Source organism: Canis lupus, chromosome 17 (genome assembly GCF_003254725.2).
Source record: "Canis lupus dingo isolate Sandy chromosome 17, ASM325472v2, whole genome shotgun sequence".
Lineage (NCBI taxonomy): Eukaryota > Metazoa > Chordata > Mammalia > Carnivora > Canidae > Canis > Canis lupus.
Window position 1 is genome coordinate 30,878,471 of NC_064259.1, and position 18,097 is coordinate 30,896,567.

Below are 18,097 nucleotides of genomic sequence, written 5' to 3' on the forward strand. Positions count from 1 at the left end.
AAAGGATTTACTTCACATGTTTTCTATATATTACAAATGATTTGAATTTCTCAGAAATACCTCTTATGAGTAAATAAAATTCTTTCTCTCCCCTCCCCATCTTGTCTGCCATAGATGAGAATATTCTAATGCTGCACCCACACTATTAGTTTGTCTGCCTCCGTTGTAACAGCGACACCTCAGGCTGTAGAAGAAGTGAGCTCAGTTGGGAGAGCAGGAGCTACCCTCATTGCGGCCACATCACTCCCTGTCAGATACTGCCCATCTCTAAAGTAAGGAAGCAAATATGTCACTTACTCTAAGTAAAAGAGAAAATGATAAGGAGAATGTCTTTACATCATTTACTCTAAGTAAGGCAGAAAGTGATGAGGACAAATTTGAAGATGCCTATGAAACTATCCCTGTGGCAACAACAATGAATCTAATGTCTTCCTTAGAAGAATGCACAACTGGATTGTATTTATTTCTAAATAATAGATTCAAAGAGGCCATAGATCTTATTCATCCATGGTCAAAAAAAAGTATATACCATGCTCTAATTTATAATATCCTTATGGTTGTTAAGGCCATCTTGACTTTTGACCCACTGGATATACAGATTGGAATGACTACCACAAAGGAAGCTTTGAAAACCTGCAATGGTTTCCGAAGAAAATCTAGGATGACAAGTTTTTCTCATCTAGTGAATAAACAGGGAATAAAGGCTATCAAAGAAGAGGAATTGCATGCAGAAGTCTGCTATGCTGAGTGCTTGATTCTGAAATCCACTGTAACGTTTATACAAGACGACAGTATGTTTGCTTTCCTTAAAAGTGCAATCAACATCGGGTTAAGTTATCAAATATACAAAGACTGTCAACAAGTATTAACACAGATACCTAACAACCAGAGCAAAACCTACAGACATCTGGTTGGAGGAGTAAAATTTGGACTTGGAGCATTCAATCTGATATTATCACTTGTGCCACCAAAGACCCTTAAACTACTCAATATTGTTGGATATTCTGGTGATAGAGACGTGGGCTTGACTTTGCTTTATGAGAGTGCATCTGAATCCCATATAAACAATATCTTAAGTGTTCTAACTCTACTCTTTTATTACAGTTATATCTTTGTAGCTTTTGGTGTTGAAAAGGGTCACAGTTCTGCTGTAGAGGACCTCTTCCTAATCTACCTCCAGAAATTTCCAAACTGTGTCATACTTAAATTTTTTCATGCACGTTTTAGTATGCTGAAAGGAAATTTTAAAAATGCACAGTTAGTATTAGAGCAATGCATTTTTATTCAAAATGAATGGAAGCAGTTTCATCACCTCTGTTATTGGGAACTCATGTGGTGCCATGTTTTTCTGCGGAATTGGAAGCAGGCTTACCACTATGCTGACCTACTGTCTCATAAGAGCAGGTGGTCCAAGACAATATATGTATACAGTAAAGCTATGCTACTCGCCTTGCTTCCTTCTGAGTCTGTCAAATCAGAGAGTGAGGACCTAAACTCTCTCTTCTTAAAAGTGGATAGCCTGAGAATCAAAATTTTAGGAACTTCTGTGCCAATAGAAAAGTTTGTTGCTGAGAAGGGCCAGCGCTATGGCACTACTACAGGCTGGTTTACTGCACAGCCCATCCTGGAATTCATTTATGCCTGGAGTGGTTTCCGAGTCATGAGTAAAAAACTAGACCTTATTTCAAGCTGGTTATCAATAATTAATAGAGGAGAAGACCTTTTACGAGAAAATCCAAATAAAGAGTATGGCACAGATGACATAAGTTTGTTAAATTTACTGAAAGGTCTATGCCTGAAACATTTAGGCAGATATTCGACAGCTGAGCATTACTTTAATCGTGTCATTCAAAAGGAGAAGTTGTTAAAATATGACCACTATTTGGTGCCATACACTTATTACGAACTAGGAATTCTTCACTACCTAAAAGGAGATTATGAGAGTGCAACAAAAAACCTAGACAACATAAAAAACTACAAAGACTATTCCATGGAAGCCCGATTACAGTTTAGGACTCACATAGCTCTTGAACAAATAGCTAAAGAAAAGCGATGGTCTTGACACAAACCAAACAAAGTGTGGTTTTGTTTATTATGAGTGAAGTATCTGCAATCAGCAAGGTAATTAGCAGTCAAAAAATTATTTCTTTGTTGAAGAAATCCAAGAAGAGGCAGCTGCTAAGAATCTGATCAGTAACAAGAAAGGAATTGGCCATTACTTTTCCCTCTTTCCCTCTCCTTACCTATAAAATGGAATGTCTTAGACTGGCAAATGGAGTGATGCACATTTTCTTGAAAAAGAAAAGGCAAATAATGTACAGTTGACCCTTGAACAACACAGAGATTATGGGTGCTGACCTATGTGCAGTCAAAAATCTGTGTATAACTTTTGACTCCCCAAAAACTTAACCACTAGTAGCCTACTGTTGACTAGAAGCATTATCAATAACAAAAACTGTCAATTAACATATATTTTGTGTGTTGCATGTATTACATACTGTTTTTATACTAAAGTAAGCTAGAGAAAAATTATTAAGAAAATAATAAGAGAAAATACGTTTATGGTACACAGTACCATATCAAAAAAAAGTCCATGTATAAGTGAACCCACATAATTCAAACCCATGTTGTTCAAGGGCCAACTGTACATTATAAAATCTACTCTCTCTTCTATGTTATGAATTTTTCAATTATGTTAGATAACATTTTCAAAAACTCAAAAAATATTTTTTTAACATCTCACTTGATTATATATATATACACTTGCAAATAAAATAGGAAAAGAAGCTACACCAGGAATCCCAGTGCCCTATAAATGTTTTTACTGTTAAAAGAAAGAAAAAAACCCTTAAGGTCTTCCTGACATTTCAAAACAATGATGTACCAAACAGCATGGACTCTGAATACTTTTCTCTTTTATAGTAAATTCTATTGGCTTTTTATACCAGAGAAGATATTTTTCCCCACGTCTACTTTACCTTTCACCAGTAGTCTATTTTACCTTTTTCACTAGGAAGCTCAAATAGGGGTCTATAATTTGTCACAGGGTAGAAAAGAAAAGGCCCCCCTTACACACACACACACACACACACACACACACACACACAAGCAAACCCTTTGTAGAGAAGTGGAAGAAGCCAGGGAGGATATTCACTAGGCAAGAAAAAAGACTAAGCCCATGGAGGCTTGAATTACTGCTGGCCCTCCCTTAGCGACCCTCCCTAGGGTGTTAAGAAGTGACAACATAATTAAACCCTTGCATCTATCCAGTTGCCATTGTTAGTGAGCTAATCTGAGAGTAAACGGCAGCTGTACGAATGGGATATTGCTTTACCTGCCTTGGGGGTAAAATCAGTACCTAGACCATTTAATTTCCAGACCATTAAATCTGGCTGGGTGTATCCTCCCTTGGAAAGTCACCCTTGGAAACAGACCTTGCTGGGAAAGTCTGGTTTGCTAAAACAGGTGAGTGAAACACGTTATGTTAATGTTTTGGGCATCCAAGCAATTGACTGGATCACAATGAGGAGCTAGGATTTCAGATTTAAAATGCTTTACTTTGAAAAGCACATTTCTCCTTAACTAAAAATAGACTGTCAGGTGAAGACCTGTGCTTAAGTTTTCTCCATTATTTAATCAGTAGGGTAAAGTGGTTAAGAGGGCAGGCTCTGGGCTGATGGCCTGGATTGGTACCCCTGCTCCCACATTAGCTAGCCATATGCTCTTGGGCCTCTGCGCCTCAGTGTCCCCTGGCTATAAAGCAGGGATAATAGATCCTACTTCATGTTTTTTTCTGGGTTAATTAAGATTGAGTTAATACACATGTATTATTACTACTAGTCTTCTTACTAATAGTAAGAAGAAGAAGAATACATTGTTACCCAGTGCAGAAGATTTAAATTATTTCCTCAGAAAAAGCAAAGGTGCCCTTGTTACTGCTTTCCCAATCTGAAGCTTGACCTGTTACTTTGCTTTTTCTATTTTAGTTGATCTTGGTCACTTATGAAATAAGTAACTGCCTAAATTGGGCAGCCCGGGTGGCTCAGTGGTTTAGTGCTGCCTTTGGCCCAGGGCGTGACCCTGGGGTCCTGGGAATCCAGTCCCATATCAGGCTCCCTGCATGGAGCCTGCTTCTCCCTCTGTCTGTGCCTCCCTCGCTTGCTCTCTCTGTCTCTCATGAATAAATAAATAATAAAATCTTAAAAAAAAAAAAAAACACCATTTAAAAAAAAAAAAAGAAACTGCCTAAATTATGGTTTTGTGTTTTGTCCCAGCTTCTTCCAAGAGTAAATTTATTAATTGGTTAAATAAACACATGTTGAATGCCTACCATTTGCAGCACTGAACAGGGTATTTAGGATATAAAGTATGTTCTCTCTCCTGAGGACTTTATTAGGGAGACAAGTTAGAAGAGGATTTTGTTGGGGTGGCAACACTAAAAACAGTTGCTTAGACAGGTAGGAATTTGTCTCAAACACAAGAAATCTGAAGGTAGATAGCTCAGGTCTGGTATGGCTCTTATTTTTCTGCTTGGCATGCCAGTCTTCCCATGCTTTTCTCCTTACACAGTGGAAAGAGGCTACCTCATCTCTGGGCCTTATGTCCAAACCAGGCAAGCTGGAAGACGAATGGTTAAGAAGCAAAAAAGGCTTTCTCCTTCTGAGGAGGCTTTGCCTTTTTATTTCAGAACGGACCAGGAATTTCCATATATATCTCATTGGCCAGGAATCTTCATATGGCCACTTCTACCTGCAAGGGAAGCTGAAGATTGAGTTGGAGCTTTCCAGCCTCATTAGGAGGTCGTGAAAAAGGACTGTTAAGTGACCCAAACCCACAGTAACTGCCACAACACATATGTAAATTAGAAGACTACAAAATGGTATGAGAAGGGTACAGCTGAAAAGGGAACAAGGCAACAATGAGATCAAGGAATCACCTGGAGAAGACTCTGGGGCTCCAACAGGAAATCTTGAAATTGGCATTTCCTTGGTGAAATTGCTATTCATAGCCCTGCTTTCTCACCCTTAACTGCCCAAGGGTTGACTAGACACATCAGGGCTGATTCTTACCAGTCAGATTCACAAGAGATTAAGATATAATTTGCTTTGCTAATTTATTTTTTTATACTAGGGACTATTCCAGAGTTGCAAACTCAGTTTCCTGTGGGATCAGGCAGTTAATGTAAACAATATAAAGCAGATGAATGGAAAAACAATAAGGGTGGTAGAAACTAGCTGTGAAGAAGACAGAGGAAACCCATCTAAAAGCTTTCAAATTAAAAAATAATAATTTTAAAAGATTTTAAACTGTGCAGATATTAAACTATCTGCACGTCCCGATAGGATGCCTAATTTGTGATTGCTGGTCTATTCCTTCTTACTGACTAGAAAGTGCTCATGTTTTCTTCTCAAGAACCACCTCTCTTGATAAACACTGTACCTAGGGCAGCCCCGGTGGCGCAGCGGCTTAGCGCTGTCTGCAGCCGCGGGTGTGATCCTGGAGACCCTGGATTGAGTCCCACGTCACGTCACGCTCTCTGCATGGAGCCTGCTTCTCCCTCTGCCTCTCTCTCTCTCTCTCTCTCTGCATCTCTATGAATAAATAAATAAAATCTTAAAAAAAAAAAAAAAAAACAACACTGTACCTAGAAAACCAGCAGGGAGGAGTCATAAGGCAGCGGTGAGGGTGGAATCAGAATATGAAGCCGATAGTTTTAGGAATGTCTATTCCAGGCCAGCGTGAGACCTGATGAAGCATCTGTTCCCCACAATATGTATATATTTCTGGAAAGTCCCTACCTTGCAGATCCAGGGTCTCTCAGAAATACCTCCCAATCTTGTGCTTACTGACCTTTCTTCTATGCCTTCTGCTGCCAACCCTGGGGTACCGAAAGCCCCAGTAGGGTATAATAAGTTTCCGTTTACTAACATAAAATCCCATTCCAGTCCTGCTTCCACGAGAGTACAACCAGGTCACTTAGTTTCGAATTTTGGTCATCCCCACCTTCTCTAGTGATCCAGGCTATAGATGGTCTCTTTGTACAAACGAATCACAGATTGAACCATACCATTTTACTTAACATTTAGGGTTAATTTATAAAAGCTTGGAGGAGGGTGGCCCAGTGGCTCAGCGGTTTAGTGCTGCCTTTGGCCCAGGGCCTGATTCTGGGGACCCAGGATCGAGTCCCATGTTGGGCTCCCTGCATGGAGCCTGCTTCTCCCTCTGCCTGTGTCTCTGCCTGCCCACCCCCCATGTGTTTCTCATGAATAAATAAATAAAATATTAAAAAAAAAAAAGCTTGGAGGAGAGACCTCACTGTTGCCTTCCTGTGCCATAAACACAAAGTATTATTGAAGCATTTTTTATTCTGGGGAGAAATTTCTTACCTGATTTGGTAAACATAGTAACTATTTGGAGGCCTGAGATCCTGAGAAAAAGAGGAAGGGATTATGAATGAAGAACAGAGAAAAGCTTTGTTAAAGGATCAAAGTTCTCAACATGCCCTGCCCCAGTCCAATTAATCACTAAATCCTGTTGATTTTTCCTTTGAAATATTTGTTGATTCTACTCCTTTTTTCTCCTTTTTCATTTTCACTGCTATCAGCTTAGGCTAGGACTTTATTATTTCCTGTCTGGACCACTGCACTAATTTTTAGCTCAGCAGTCAATATCTTGTGTTGTTCCAAGGCAAGTCCAGGGAAAAATAAAAATAGTTAATCCCGCTTTTTTTTTCAAAACAAAATAAAATCTATGTAAAACATGTATATTCATACCACTTAGATTATGTCATTGACTAAGAGGAACTCAATGAAAAAAATAGCACCGATTTTTAGCCAGCCTAAAGATATTATCTGAGCATATTTTTTTTTTTTTTTTTATCTGAGCATATTTGAAAAACAATTACAGAAGCAGTTTGCCAAACCTTCATGCCTTACATGTGTTTGGTGCTTTAGAGTTCACAAAGTCTACTCAAAACATTTTTTAATCCAGGGAAAACAATCCTATCTTCACTCTACTACTAGGGAAACCAATTTTCTCTGAGGTTGTAAAATGTCCCCTCTGGGTAGGCCTCGGAAGTGCTGGTCAAAGCAGATAACTAATCAACTTAGAGACACTGCCTCCCTAAATCCGATTTCCATTTGGAAGGTGATTCTGGAAATTTTTTTTTGTCCTGATACCACTGCTTTGTTTGGATAGAGAGGCTACATTTTAAATTTTTTTTTTAATTTTTATTTATTTATGATAGTCACAGAGAGAGAGAGAGAGAGAGAGAGAGAGGCAGAGACACAGGCAGAGGGAGAAGCAGGCTCCATGCACCGGGAGCCCGACGTGGGATTCGATCCCGGGTCTCCAGGATCGCGCCCTGGGCCAAAGGCAGGCGCCAAACCGCTGCGCCACCCAGGGATCCCGAGAGGCTACATTTTACATAAAGTTTCATGCTGTGTATATATACTCTGTACTTCCCCGTTTTTCTCCACCTCTATTGTCTAATTTATCTGCATCCTTTCTAATACACTGATTTATTTAAAGATTTTATGTATTTATTGACGAGAGATAGAGACTGAGGCAGAGACATAGGCAGAGAGAGAAGCAGGCTCCCTGCAGGGAGCCCGATGTGGGACTTGATCCTGGACCCCAGGATCACACCCTGAGTCGAAGGCAGATGCTCAACCGCTGAGCCACCCAGGCGTCCCTCTAATTCACTGATTTAATCACGTTATTCTATCACTCAAATTCTTTCCATTCTCTTTGTATAGTATAACTATAATGTAGAACTCATTTTGAGTTAATATTTGAAAGTTCTTAAAGTAGTGCCTGGCACATATTAGGTGATATGTAACTGCCTAAGAAATGAAAATTCAGTTGAATGAAAATTGAGCACCTACTATATGCCAGGCAATGTGGTAAAGGTGGGAGATACAGTAGTAAATACAACAGACGTGACCCCTACCCTTAGAGGTTCACAGTGACTGTGTATGGCTTAGTCATGAAAATTTATTGCTGACAGGATGCTAGGTCATCTAATCCCACATTTTCATTTATAAATGAGGAAACTGAAATCTAAGAGGCAAATGACATCCAAAGTCATAAAGCTGGTAGGAACACAGTCAGTGGTGTGCAGGAACCAGCTTAAACTGTCTCAAAATAGCCCATTGTTAAATACTGAGGAATTTTTTGAGACAGTTGTTTAAAACATTGGTACCTTGAAATCAGATACGGTGGGAATATTTACACCTTAGAAATCAGCAAATAGTACAAATCAAGCCCCTTTTTTCCCCAGGAGAACCAGTTTACCAGGACATTACAGATTTAACCAAATTGAAACCAAGGTTGCTAAAACTCCCTGTCTACTGCTTTTCACTCCCATCTACACCTCCTTTGGTAAGGTTCTGTGTCCTATAGACACAGAATTTTTTGCAGTTGGTTCATTACCTATAAATCAAGTTCAAGGGCTACCTCTTAAGGAAGCTTTTCTCTAAGAACCTCTTCCTCAACCCTTCCCATTTATTACCACCTCCAGGTAGAATGAGAGCTTACTCATTTACAAGTACAAGGAGACATCAGCTTCCCAAAGGCAAGACATTTTTAAAATGTTTTCGAATTTCTACTTAACAGAAAGTGTAGCATGTATAGCTACACAATATATGATTGATGAATAAATATAGAAATAAAGAATAGACACTTTTAGTGGGTTCTACTTGTTGAATAAATGAAAAAAACAGAACATTAAAAAAAATTGGGGCCAAAATGACCAGAGTTGTTTTTTTTTTTTCTGATCTTCCCTTGCATGAAATATACTCAGCAAATATCTATCCCACTCCCACTCATTTTCTACCTACTCTTCTGTTTTTTTTCCATGATAAGTACATTCTTTATCTACCTACTATTATAGTCAACAATGTGAATAAAATTGTGATAGTCTAGCCAGGCAGAGCAGGTTTATCTTTGCACCATGATAAAGAACAGTGCTAAAACTACTGACAACTTTTTTTTTAAAACTTCTAATTTTCTTCAGGGCAGTTAAGAAAAGGTTCTTTTAAGAAAAGTTTCTTGCTGGGGCACCTTGCTGGCTCAGTTGGTAGAGCATGCAATTCTTAAACAGGGTGGTGAGTTCAAACCCCATGTTGTGTGTAGAGATTATTTTTTTAAAGATTTTATTTATTAATGAGAGGAACAGAGACAGAGAGGCAGAGACACAGGCAGAGGGAGATGCAGGCTCCATGCAGGGAGCCTGATGCGGCACTCGATCACGGGTCTCCAGGATCAGGCCCTGGGCTGAAGGTGGCGCTAAACCAATGAGCCACCTGGGCTGCCCTAGAGATTACTTTAAAGTTTCTTTCTTTTTTTTTTTTTTTTAATTTTTATTTATTTATGATAGTCACAGAGAGAGAGAGAGGCAGAGACACAGGCAGAGGGAGAAGCAGGCTCCATGCACCGGGAGCCCGACGTGGGATTCGATCCCAGGTCTCCAGGATCGCGCCCTGGGCCAAAGGCAGGCGCCAAACCATTGCGCCACCCAGGGATCCCTAGAGATTACTTTAAAAAACAAACTTGTCTTGCTAAAATTAAACAAAATGTACTCCAAAATCTAGAATAAGCAATTTTGCACTTGGCAGAGGAAAGAGTTAAGTGTGTATGTGTGAAGGTTTGAGGGGGAGGTAGACATTAGAAAGGAGATGGAGTGAGAGGGAAGGGGAAGGGAGGGAGGAAAGTGGAAAATGTAAGAGAAGGAACATCACTTGGTCTAAGGGAGGCCCCAGGGGGACCAAGGGTAAGGGGTGACAGGGGAAAGGAAATGGTACATCTGAACTTGTTGAGGGTGGACTACAGGAGAGGGTCTTTCTGTAACCCTGCATTAGGGAGTGGGCTTGGCTCAGCCTGTTGTCAGCCAGTGACTCACATCATCAGATGCTGGGAATGATTCTTCATGTAGGAGGGGGGAAGAGAAGGGGAAGAAATTGCCCTAGTCTTATCAATTTAAAAGGGTGTCATTTAAGTTTGAAACTAGCTTCCAAAGTCTTTGATTCTGCAGTACAGATAGAAGGCTTAAAATCCCAATGACTAGTTGTCACAATTGGTTGAAGCTCTTTTGGACTGAATTTTTATGAAGTCATATATTCAACTTCACAGTATAACAACTGGTATTTATTTATGTTTTTGATTTAAGTAATCTCTATGCCCAACATGGGGCTTGGGCTCACTACCTGATGATCAAGAGTTGCGTGCTTTTCCGAATGAGCCAGCCAGACACCCCCGATTGGTATTTATATTAGCTCTTTGTAGATTCACAGAGGACTCAACCGGCATAATCTGAGTCTACTAAAGCCACATTAATATAATCAGCCAATCACTCAACAAGTGAAGGCTGCCAAAGGATTATTTGAAATGATGGCAATAAGACACAATATACTGCAAGGATTTTGTGAACTCAAATCCCAAGTTGTAACGGAAAAGCTGGCTAATTTTCAATGTTTTCTACATTGTGGTTTGAGAGTCCTCTAATTCAGTTTTTGTAAATCTCCTCTGGCGTTCACATTTGCAGAAACTCAACATTTAACACCATGTACCACTTTCCGGATCACACTTTATCTGGACCATGCCAGGAGCCAACTGCATACCAGAACAGAAATCTGCGGCAGAAGCGAGTCTTTTGCACTTTTCCACGGGGAGGGGGCGGTTGGGTGAGGAGTTAGAGGAGAGGCCGGGTCTTTCCTAGTGAGTAGGGCACTAGTCAGTGGTCTGCTAGGTGGAATTCATGCCAATCCTGTGCTTTTTGTTTCTGGCTTCTGTACCTTCAGTAGGACTGTAGCAAGGGCACATCCCAAAGGAGCAGACGTATTAATTGCCTTACACCAACCAACCAACCAAAGATCTTGCCTCTATCGCTCTTCTCCAAAGCACTTTCATTTCCAGGAATACTGTCAACGAGAAACTGGAAGGAGACGTCTCCTCTTTAAAAACAAAAGGTTGAAAAAAAAAAAAAAAGGTTGAAATGTCCATCGTGAGAACGAAGAGGGATGGTTCTAGGGGAACAAGGAGCCTTATTATCACCATACAAAAACCTCAGGTGGGTGGCGCAGCGGTTTAGCGCCTGCCTTTGGCCCAGGGCGTGGTCCTGGAGTCCCGGGATCGGTCCCGCGTCGGGCTCCCTGCGTGGAGCCTGCTTCTCCCTCTGCCTGTGTGTGTGTCTCTCTCTCTGTCTCTCATGAATGAATGAATAAATCTTATAAAAAAAAAAAAAAAAAAACCACCTCAGGCGCTGCCGGAACCCCGCACCTGGCCTTTATTCCCCCACACTTGGCGCCTCTCAGACCTCTAGGTATGACCAAGGACTACAAAGCAGAGAATTCTGGGGGAAGGAAGTGACGTTGCGGCGCAAAGCACGCTGGGCTCGGGTGGGCGGGGCTCAGGTGGGCGGGGCCGGAGTGCCTCGTTCCTCTCCGCGTGGTTGCTGCGTGCTCGGCGCTGCTGGGAGTTCTACCTGGTATTTCTCTCGTTTGTGGGTTTAAACGATTAAGTAGCACCAGGTTTGAGCACCGTTCTAAGCGTCATGCAGCTGCAAGCGGGGCTACGGAATGTGCCTCGCTCTAGAGCCTTTGCTGCTGCCCCCGGGTTGGTGCAGCCTCCGGACTACTAGGAAATGGTCAAATCCAGCGGAGAAACAGCTAGAGAGCGCTAGTGGGTGGGTGTCAACGTTTTCTTTCTCAGTTGTGGCTGACGGTGATGGGTGAGCTCCTTTGATCGCAGGAGAGCAGAGTTAAATTGTTTGTTTGAGCCCCTGCCGACCGGAGTTCGAAGCCGGGGTGAAGGCGATCGCGCATGGCAGTGGGGGATGGGCCAGAACGAGGAAGCCAGATGAGTTACCCGAGGCTGGGCCCCGTGGCAACCCGGGGTCTCCTTAGTTTTCAGACTGGGTTGTGAAATAGCTGATAAGCTATTTTCCTGTTAGGGACCGTGAGGCAAATCACAGATGCGCTCTATCTCTAGGATGGAGATTAGGGGCAAGGCATTGCTTGAGTGGAACATCTATGTTAACCCGAACTGGTGATGCTTTTAGATCAGCCATGAATGAATGGATGAAGAAAGGCCCCTTAGAATGGCAAGATTACACGTACAAAGAAGTCAGAGTGACAGCCAGTGAGAAGGAATATAAAGGATGGGTTTTAACCACAGACCCCGTTTCTGCCAAGTGAGTATGGGTCCTCCTCCCCTGAAATCCTGATGACACCCCTCTGTGCGGCCCATATGTCATGTCCAATTTAAGGAAGTAGATAAATGAAAGGCTAGTTATTCACACCTAAGAACTGTATTGCCTTTGAATCCAAGTGTTGTTCTAACAATGGATTACCTTGGCAGACCAGCCAGGTTTGTAGAAGGGAAACACTTATTACTACATTTTTATTAGAAAATCTCAAACATCCATGAATGTAGAGGGAATAGTTTAACAGACACTAGCCTTACTTTCCCCTTCTAAATATCTTTAAGCCAGTTGCAGATGCATACTTTTGTTCACAAATACCTTTTTATCTTTTAGCAGATAAGGACTTTTTAACGACCACAACAACATAATACTAAGCAAAAGTAATAATAACTTTATTATTAACAGTCTGTTTTTAGGTTTGCCTGGTTGTCTCAAAATATCTCTTTAATTGGTTTATTAATGCGGTCTAAGTATCTTAAGCTAGGACTTTGCACTTTCTCTTTTTTTAGTTTTCCGTGTCATTTATTTGTTGAAGAAATGGAATCATTTGTCTTACAGAATTGAACACATTCTGGATTTAGCTTATTGTATTATCATGGTGTAGTTTAACATGGTCTCTTAGCCTCCATATTTCCTATAAACTGGTATTCATATCTAGAGGTTTGATTAGGATCAGATTTGTTTTTTGCATGACTACTTTAAAGGTGGTGATACACAGACACACGCTTTATTTTGGAATGATTTTAGATTTACAGAAAAGAGTGCAGAGAGGACCCATCTACCCAGCCTCCCCTAATTGTTGGCATCTTACCCAACCATGGTACATTCCTCAGAACTAAAATTACATTAACTAAACTGCAATCATTTGGCTTTTAACAGTTTTTCCACTAATTGTTTGCCTTTTTCTGTTCCAGGATCCAATGTAGGATCCCATATAACATTTAATCGTCTTGTGTCCTTAGTCTCCTCTGAACTGTGACAATTTCTCAGTTATTCCATGTTTTTCATGACATTGACACTTTTGAAGAGTTCTGGTGAGGTATTTCGTAGAACATCTCTCAACTTGGATTTGTGTGATGGTTTCTCATAAATAGCCTGGGATTATAGACTTTGGGAAGAGGACCACACAAGTGAAATTCACATCACATCATATATTTTGTTTAGTTAGGAGTTTTGCATTTGTATTGATGAGTGAGATTAGCTTGTAGTTTTTATATTTTTAATCATCTTCTCTGCTTTTGGTATCAAGATTATATTAGCCTTATTAAACGAGTTAAGGTACAGTCCTTTTAAAGTGTCTACAAGAATTTGGTCAGGTCAGAAATGTTTGAACCAAAAAAAACAAAACAAAACAAAACAAAAAAACAAAAAAAAAAGAAATGTTTGAACCTTGGGGTGCCTGGCTGGCTTAGTCGGTAGAGCATGCAACTCTTGATTTTGGGATTGTGAGTTCAAGCTCCGATTGGGTGTGGAGATTAATTAAAAATAAAATCTTAGAAAAAATGTTTAAACTTTGAAAATTGTATATAATTTGTTGGTAAAATTGGGCCTTTTTCCCCCCCTCCACGGGAAGTAGAAATTTATATTTTCTCAGAAGTAGAAATTTATATTTTCTAGGAAGTTTTCTGTTTTAGTTTTCGAGACTATTGGCATAAATTTGTTCCTGATACTTTAAACTGCCAATCTTTGCTGCCTTCTTTCTAACATTATTTGTATGTGTCTTTTTTTTCCTGTTCTAATTAATCTTGCCTGAGTTTTGTGAATTTTACATGTTTTAAGAACCAACATTTGGCTTTGATGATCATGTTATTAACTCTTTTGTTTTCTATTTCGTCAATTTTGTGCTTTGTTATTTTCTTTGGTCTGCTTTGAAGGCGAGTTCTTCAGGTTGTTTAACTCTAAAATTAAGTCTGTACCCTTTCTTTCTTTCTGATACACATTTAAGCCATTTATAATTCTTCAGTGCTTTAACTGCATCCCCCAATGATTGGTTTTAGGCTAGACAAAAAAGTCTAGATATGTAGGATTCTCAGTGAATACTTCTTTTTTTTTTAAGATTTATTTATTCATGAGAGACACAGGGAGAGAGAGGAGAGAGAGAAAGTCAGAGACACAGGCAGAGGGAGAAGCAGGCTCCATGCAGGGAGCCTGATGTGGGACTCGATCCTAGGTCTCCAGGATCACGCCCTGGTTTGAAGGCGGCTCTAAACCACTGAGCCACCCAGGCTGCCCAGGGAATACTTATTGAATGAGTATTTATAAACGTTTGGTAGTGAGGGGATTAATTTTAAACAGGGAAGTTCTTATTTCCTATTTGTAATTGCCTATTGGGGCTGGTGATGCCTCTCATTCCATTGCTTCTTCCACAGTTTTATGGGCCTTTGGGTTTTTCTTTTGCAAATCTGCTCTGAACTTAACTTTCCCTCCGAAGTATTGTCCTGGTGAACTTCCTGGAAGATGGCAGCATGTCTGTGACTGGAATTATGGGCCATGCTGTGCAGACTGTTGAAACTGTGAACGAAGGGGACCATGGAGTGAGAGAGAAGCTGAAACATTTGTTCATGTCTGGAGACTGCAAGGCCTACAGCCCTGAGGATCTGGAGAAGAGAAAGAACAGCCTAAAGAAATGGCTCGAGAAGAACCACATCCCCATCACTGAGCAGGGAGATTCACGAAGGACTTTGTGTGTGGCTGGGGTTCTGACAATAGAACCACCCTATGGTCCAGAAAATTGCAGCAGTCCTAATGAGATTATTCTGTCCCGTGTTCAGGATCTTATTCAAGGACATCTTGCAGCTTCCCAATGAGAGGCCAAGACCTATGGATGCATCGACTGAAATAACACTTCGTTTTTATTCCTTCATAAAATGTTTTGAATGTTAAATCCATGATATTACAAGATTTCAGAGGCACACAAGTGTGTTTGTGTGTTTGTGTTTGTGTTCTCCATTGTTTTGGTAAAATCAAAGATGTGGATTATGAGTGCTAATAAATAAGGGAACTATGGCAGGGATAGCATCACATGAAACAATAGCACAAGAACATTAGAATTGCAAGACTCTGCACAGGTGGCAGCACACCTCGGGTTTTGTTAGGCAAGAAATGTATTTGAAAGAAATGCAACACGTTTGATTCAATATAAGATGTCTTGTTAAGTCCCTTGCACTAACTGGATGTGTCCATTTTAAAATAATTACTTATTGTGTAAGGATGAAATAGCTTTTGAATCAGAATATAGCGGAATATGTGCTTTTTTGTTTGAAGCTTGAAAGTTTCAACTACTTGTAAAATCTTAACACATAAGCTATATAACTTTTAAAGCCTTTCAAAGTGAGCACTGGCTGATACCTCTAAAAAAAAAAAAAAGGTAAGCATCACGAGTATTTTGCGCTGAACTGAAACGTGGTTCCTGTGCTTGGTGGATTTGACCAAGGCTTTCGGCCCATGCTGCTTTCTGCCCGTACCGCATTCCCGGGTCAGGCTTTCCTGGAGGGAGAGATGCAGGAACATGCTTCACCAGAGCTGGCCCTACCCCGTGGAAGCCAGGCAGGGGCCAGGGCTCGATATGGAGGTTTCTGGCCTAGAAACCTAGGGCGGTATCTCAGATTGTCATTTGAGGGTGTTCTCAGGGGCAGGTCTAGAGTGACCTCGGGGTTTTCACATCAGATTAGAACCCCAGGCCTCTGATTCCCGAGGACACGGGTCAGCAGACTTTGAGACGTTGGGGCGAATGCAGCCTGCTGCCTCCATTTGGTAGGCTTTACTGGCACACAGCGTACCCACCAGTTTACGTATCTTCCGTGCCTGTTTTTGAGTCATGATGGCAGATTTGAATATTGTGACAAACTATATGGCTTGTATTTACAGAAAAATAGAGCCCTTTACAGAAAGTCTGCCCTAGGAAATCCTTGAAGCAGCCTGATATGCCAGAGCTTGGAGCAGACTTCCAAGGCAGTTTGGAACTGGATAGGCCATGTGCGCTGCTACAGGGCAGCCTCACTCACTGCTCCCTGGTCTGTCCTCAGGGATCATCTGTGCACACAGCCCTTTCAGTTCCCACGTACGCCCCTTATTCAAAAGAAAAGAGAAGCGGTACCTTTTGGAAGAAAGACTTCAAGATATTCAGGTTTTAGGGACGCCTGGGTGGCTCAGTGGTTGAGCGTCTGCCTTCCACTCAGGTTGTGATCCTGGAGTCCTGGGATCAAGTCCCACATCAGGCTTTGCATGAGCCTGTTTCTCCTCCGTCTTCCGATGTCTCTCATGAATAAATAGAATCTTAAAAAAATACATTCAGGTTTTAGGGGGTCTTTGAATGCAGCTCAGTAACAGCTATTTCTCTGCCTAGTTGTCTAATGACAGGATGTAGCCTCACACTCCTCACACTTGAGCAAGCACCAGAATCAGCCAGAGAGCTTGTTAAAACATTGCAGGACCCTACCCCCAGCAGACTCTGGCTCAGTAGGTCCAAGTTGGGGCCCAGGCATTTGAATTTCTAACAAACTCCCAGATAATGGTAATGCTACCTGTCTCGGGCCATGATTGCAAAAGTAATTCAGGAACTTTGGGGGAAACAAAGTCCTTCCTTCACAACTTTAAAGTTCCCATGATCCTAAAGGGATTTAGTGCATAGCCTTTCTCCTTGTGACTAAGACCTCGTTCAAGTCTTGGAATGTCTTGGAAAAGCAAATAGGAGATGCAGAATAAGAAATTTAGTGTGGAAATGATTTTGGCAAAATACGGGGAGACCTTGAGATGAGAGAAGCCATGTAGGAAATTGCGCCTTGGTCCAAGGACAGGTGCACTGGTATTGGTAGATTTGTTTGCTGTCAGGCTAGTGAGCTGGGAGAGAGACTGTTTCTTGGCAACTGAGTCCTCCGATTGTTTAAACAATGCACCTGTGAACAAAACCTGAGTGCCCAAGAGGGTAAATGATCTGGCTCTGCCATGGAAACCTCATATTCTTATCATTTTGTCAAATCTATTTGTATTTCTAATATTTACTCCCATGCAATTACACACTAATTATGTAACTACAGCATACATGCACTGCTTTTAGCTTGTTTTAATGTAATTTCAGATTTATAGGAACTTTGCAAGAACAGAACAAACAAGTCTCATATATTCTTCTCTCAGCAGATGTTAATATTTTACCACATTTGTATTGTCTATGTGTGTGTGTTCATTTTATCCCCCTGAACTGTTTGAGAGTAAATCATGGACATGATGGAAAAATGACATTCTCTTAAATAACCACAGTACAGCCATCAAAATCAGAATAGTAACATTGATACAGTGCTGTGATTTAATACACACTTTATCCATATAATCTCAACGTCCTGTATTGCAAAAAACCAAAAAACCCCCACAAAATGAGTTTTAAAATTTGGACAATGTATCATGTTCAGTCATGTCCCTTCCTTTAATCTGGAATAGTTCCTCAGTCTTTCTTTGATTTAATGGGACTTTGATATTTATTTTGTGGAATGACCCTCAATTTGAGTTTGTCTGATGTTTCCTTTTGTTGTAATTTGGTATGATGTTTTTGGGTAGGAATACCCTGGAAATGATAGTGTATTTTCAATAAATCATATTGGGAGGCACATAAAACTGGTTTGTCCCATTTCTGGTGATGTTAACTGATCATTTGGTGAAGGTGTTGTTTGTCAAGTTTCTCCACGGTGAAGTTACTATTTTTCTAAGTTCTTTTTTTTTTTTTTTAACTCCTTTCTACATCCAGTGTGGGGCTTGAACTCATGACCTTGAGATCAAGAGTCACATGCTCTTCTGACTGAGACATCAGGTGCCCCACTATTTTTTTTAATAAAGGTATCTTAACAAATTTTTATTTATTTTTATTTTTTTATTTAATAAATTAATTTTTTATTGGTGTTCAAT

At 40.6% G+C, this 18,097-nt stretch overlaps 2 protein-coding genes across 5 annotated transcripts in view; both read left to right on the top strand.

Annotated features, from left to right (window-relative positions):
- Window positions 1-15,119, top strand: part of LOC112664498 (tetratricopeptide repeat protein 39B-like) — a 29,842-nt gene extending 14,723 nt beyond the window's left edge. For all 3 annotated transcript variants that reach the window (XM_049095702.1, XM_025454124.3, XM_025454123.3), the window contains 2 exons: window positions 115-3,465; window positions 14,572-15,119. In XM_049095702.1, coding sequence (XP_048951659.1) covers window positions 287-2,062 — 1,776 coding nt within the window. In that variant the 5' untranslated portion in view covers window positions 115-286 and the 3' untranslated portion in view covers window positions 2,063-3,465; window positions 14,572-15,119. The remainder of the gene's footprint in view (window positions 1-114; window positions 3,466-14,571) is intronic.
- GEMIN6 (gem nuclear organelle associated protein 6) lies at window positions 11,386-17,809 on the top strand. Of its 2 annotated transcripts, none has more exons than XM_025454132.3 (3): window positions 11,386-11,683; window positions 12,059-12,190; window positions 14,634-17,809. In XM_025454132.3, exons 1-3 carry the CDS (start codon window positions 11,577-11,579, stop codon window positions 15,007-15,009), a joined length of 615 nt encoding a protein of 204 aa, XP_025309917.1. In that variant the 5' UTR covers window positions 11,386-11,576; the 3' UTR covers window positions 15,010-17,809. The 2 variants fall into 2 exon arrangements, with proteins under 2 accessions (XP_025309917.1, XP_025309919.1); XM_025454134.3 differs by having other exon boundaries at window positions 11,396-11,485.
- The last annotated feature ends 288 nt before the right edge of the window (window positions 17,810-18,097 follow it).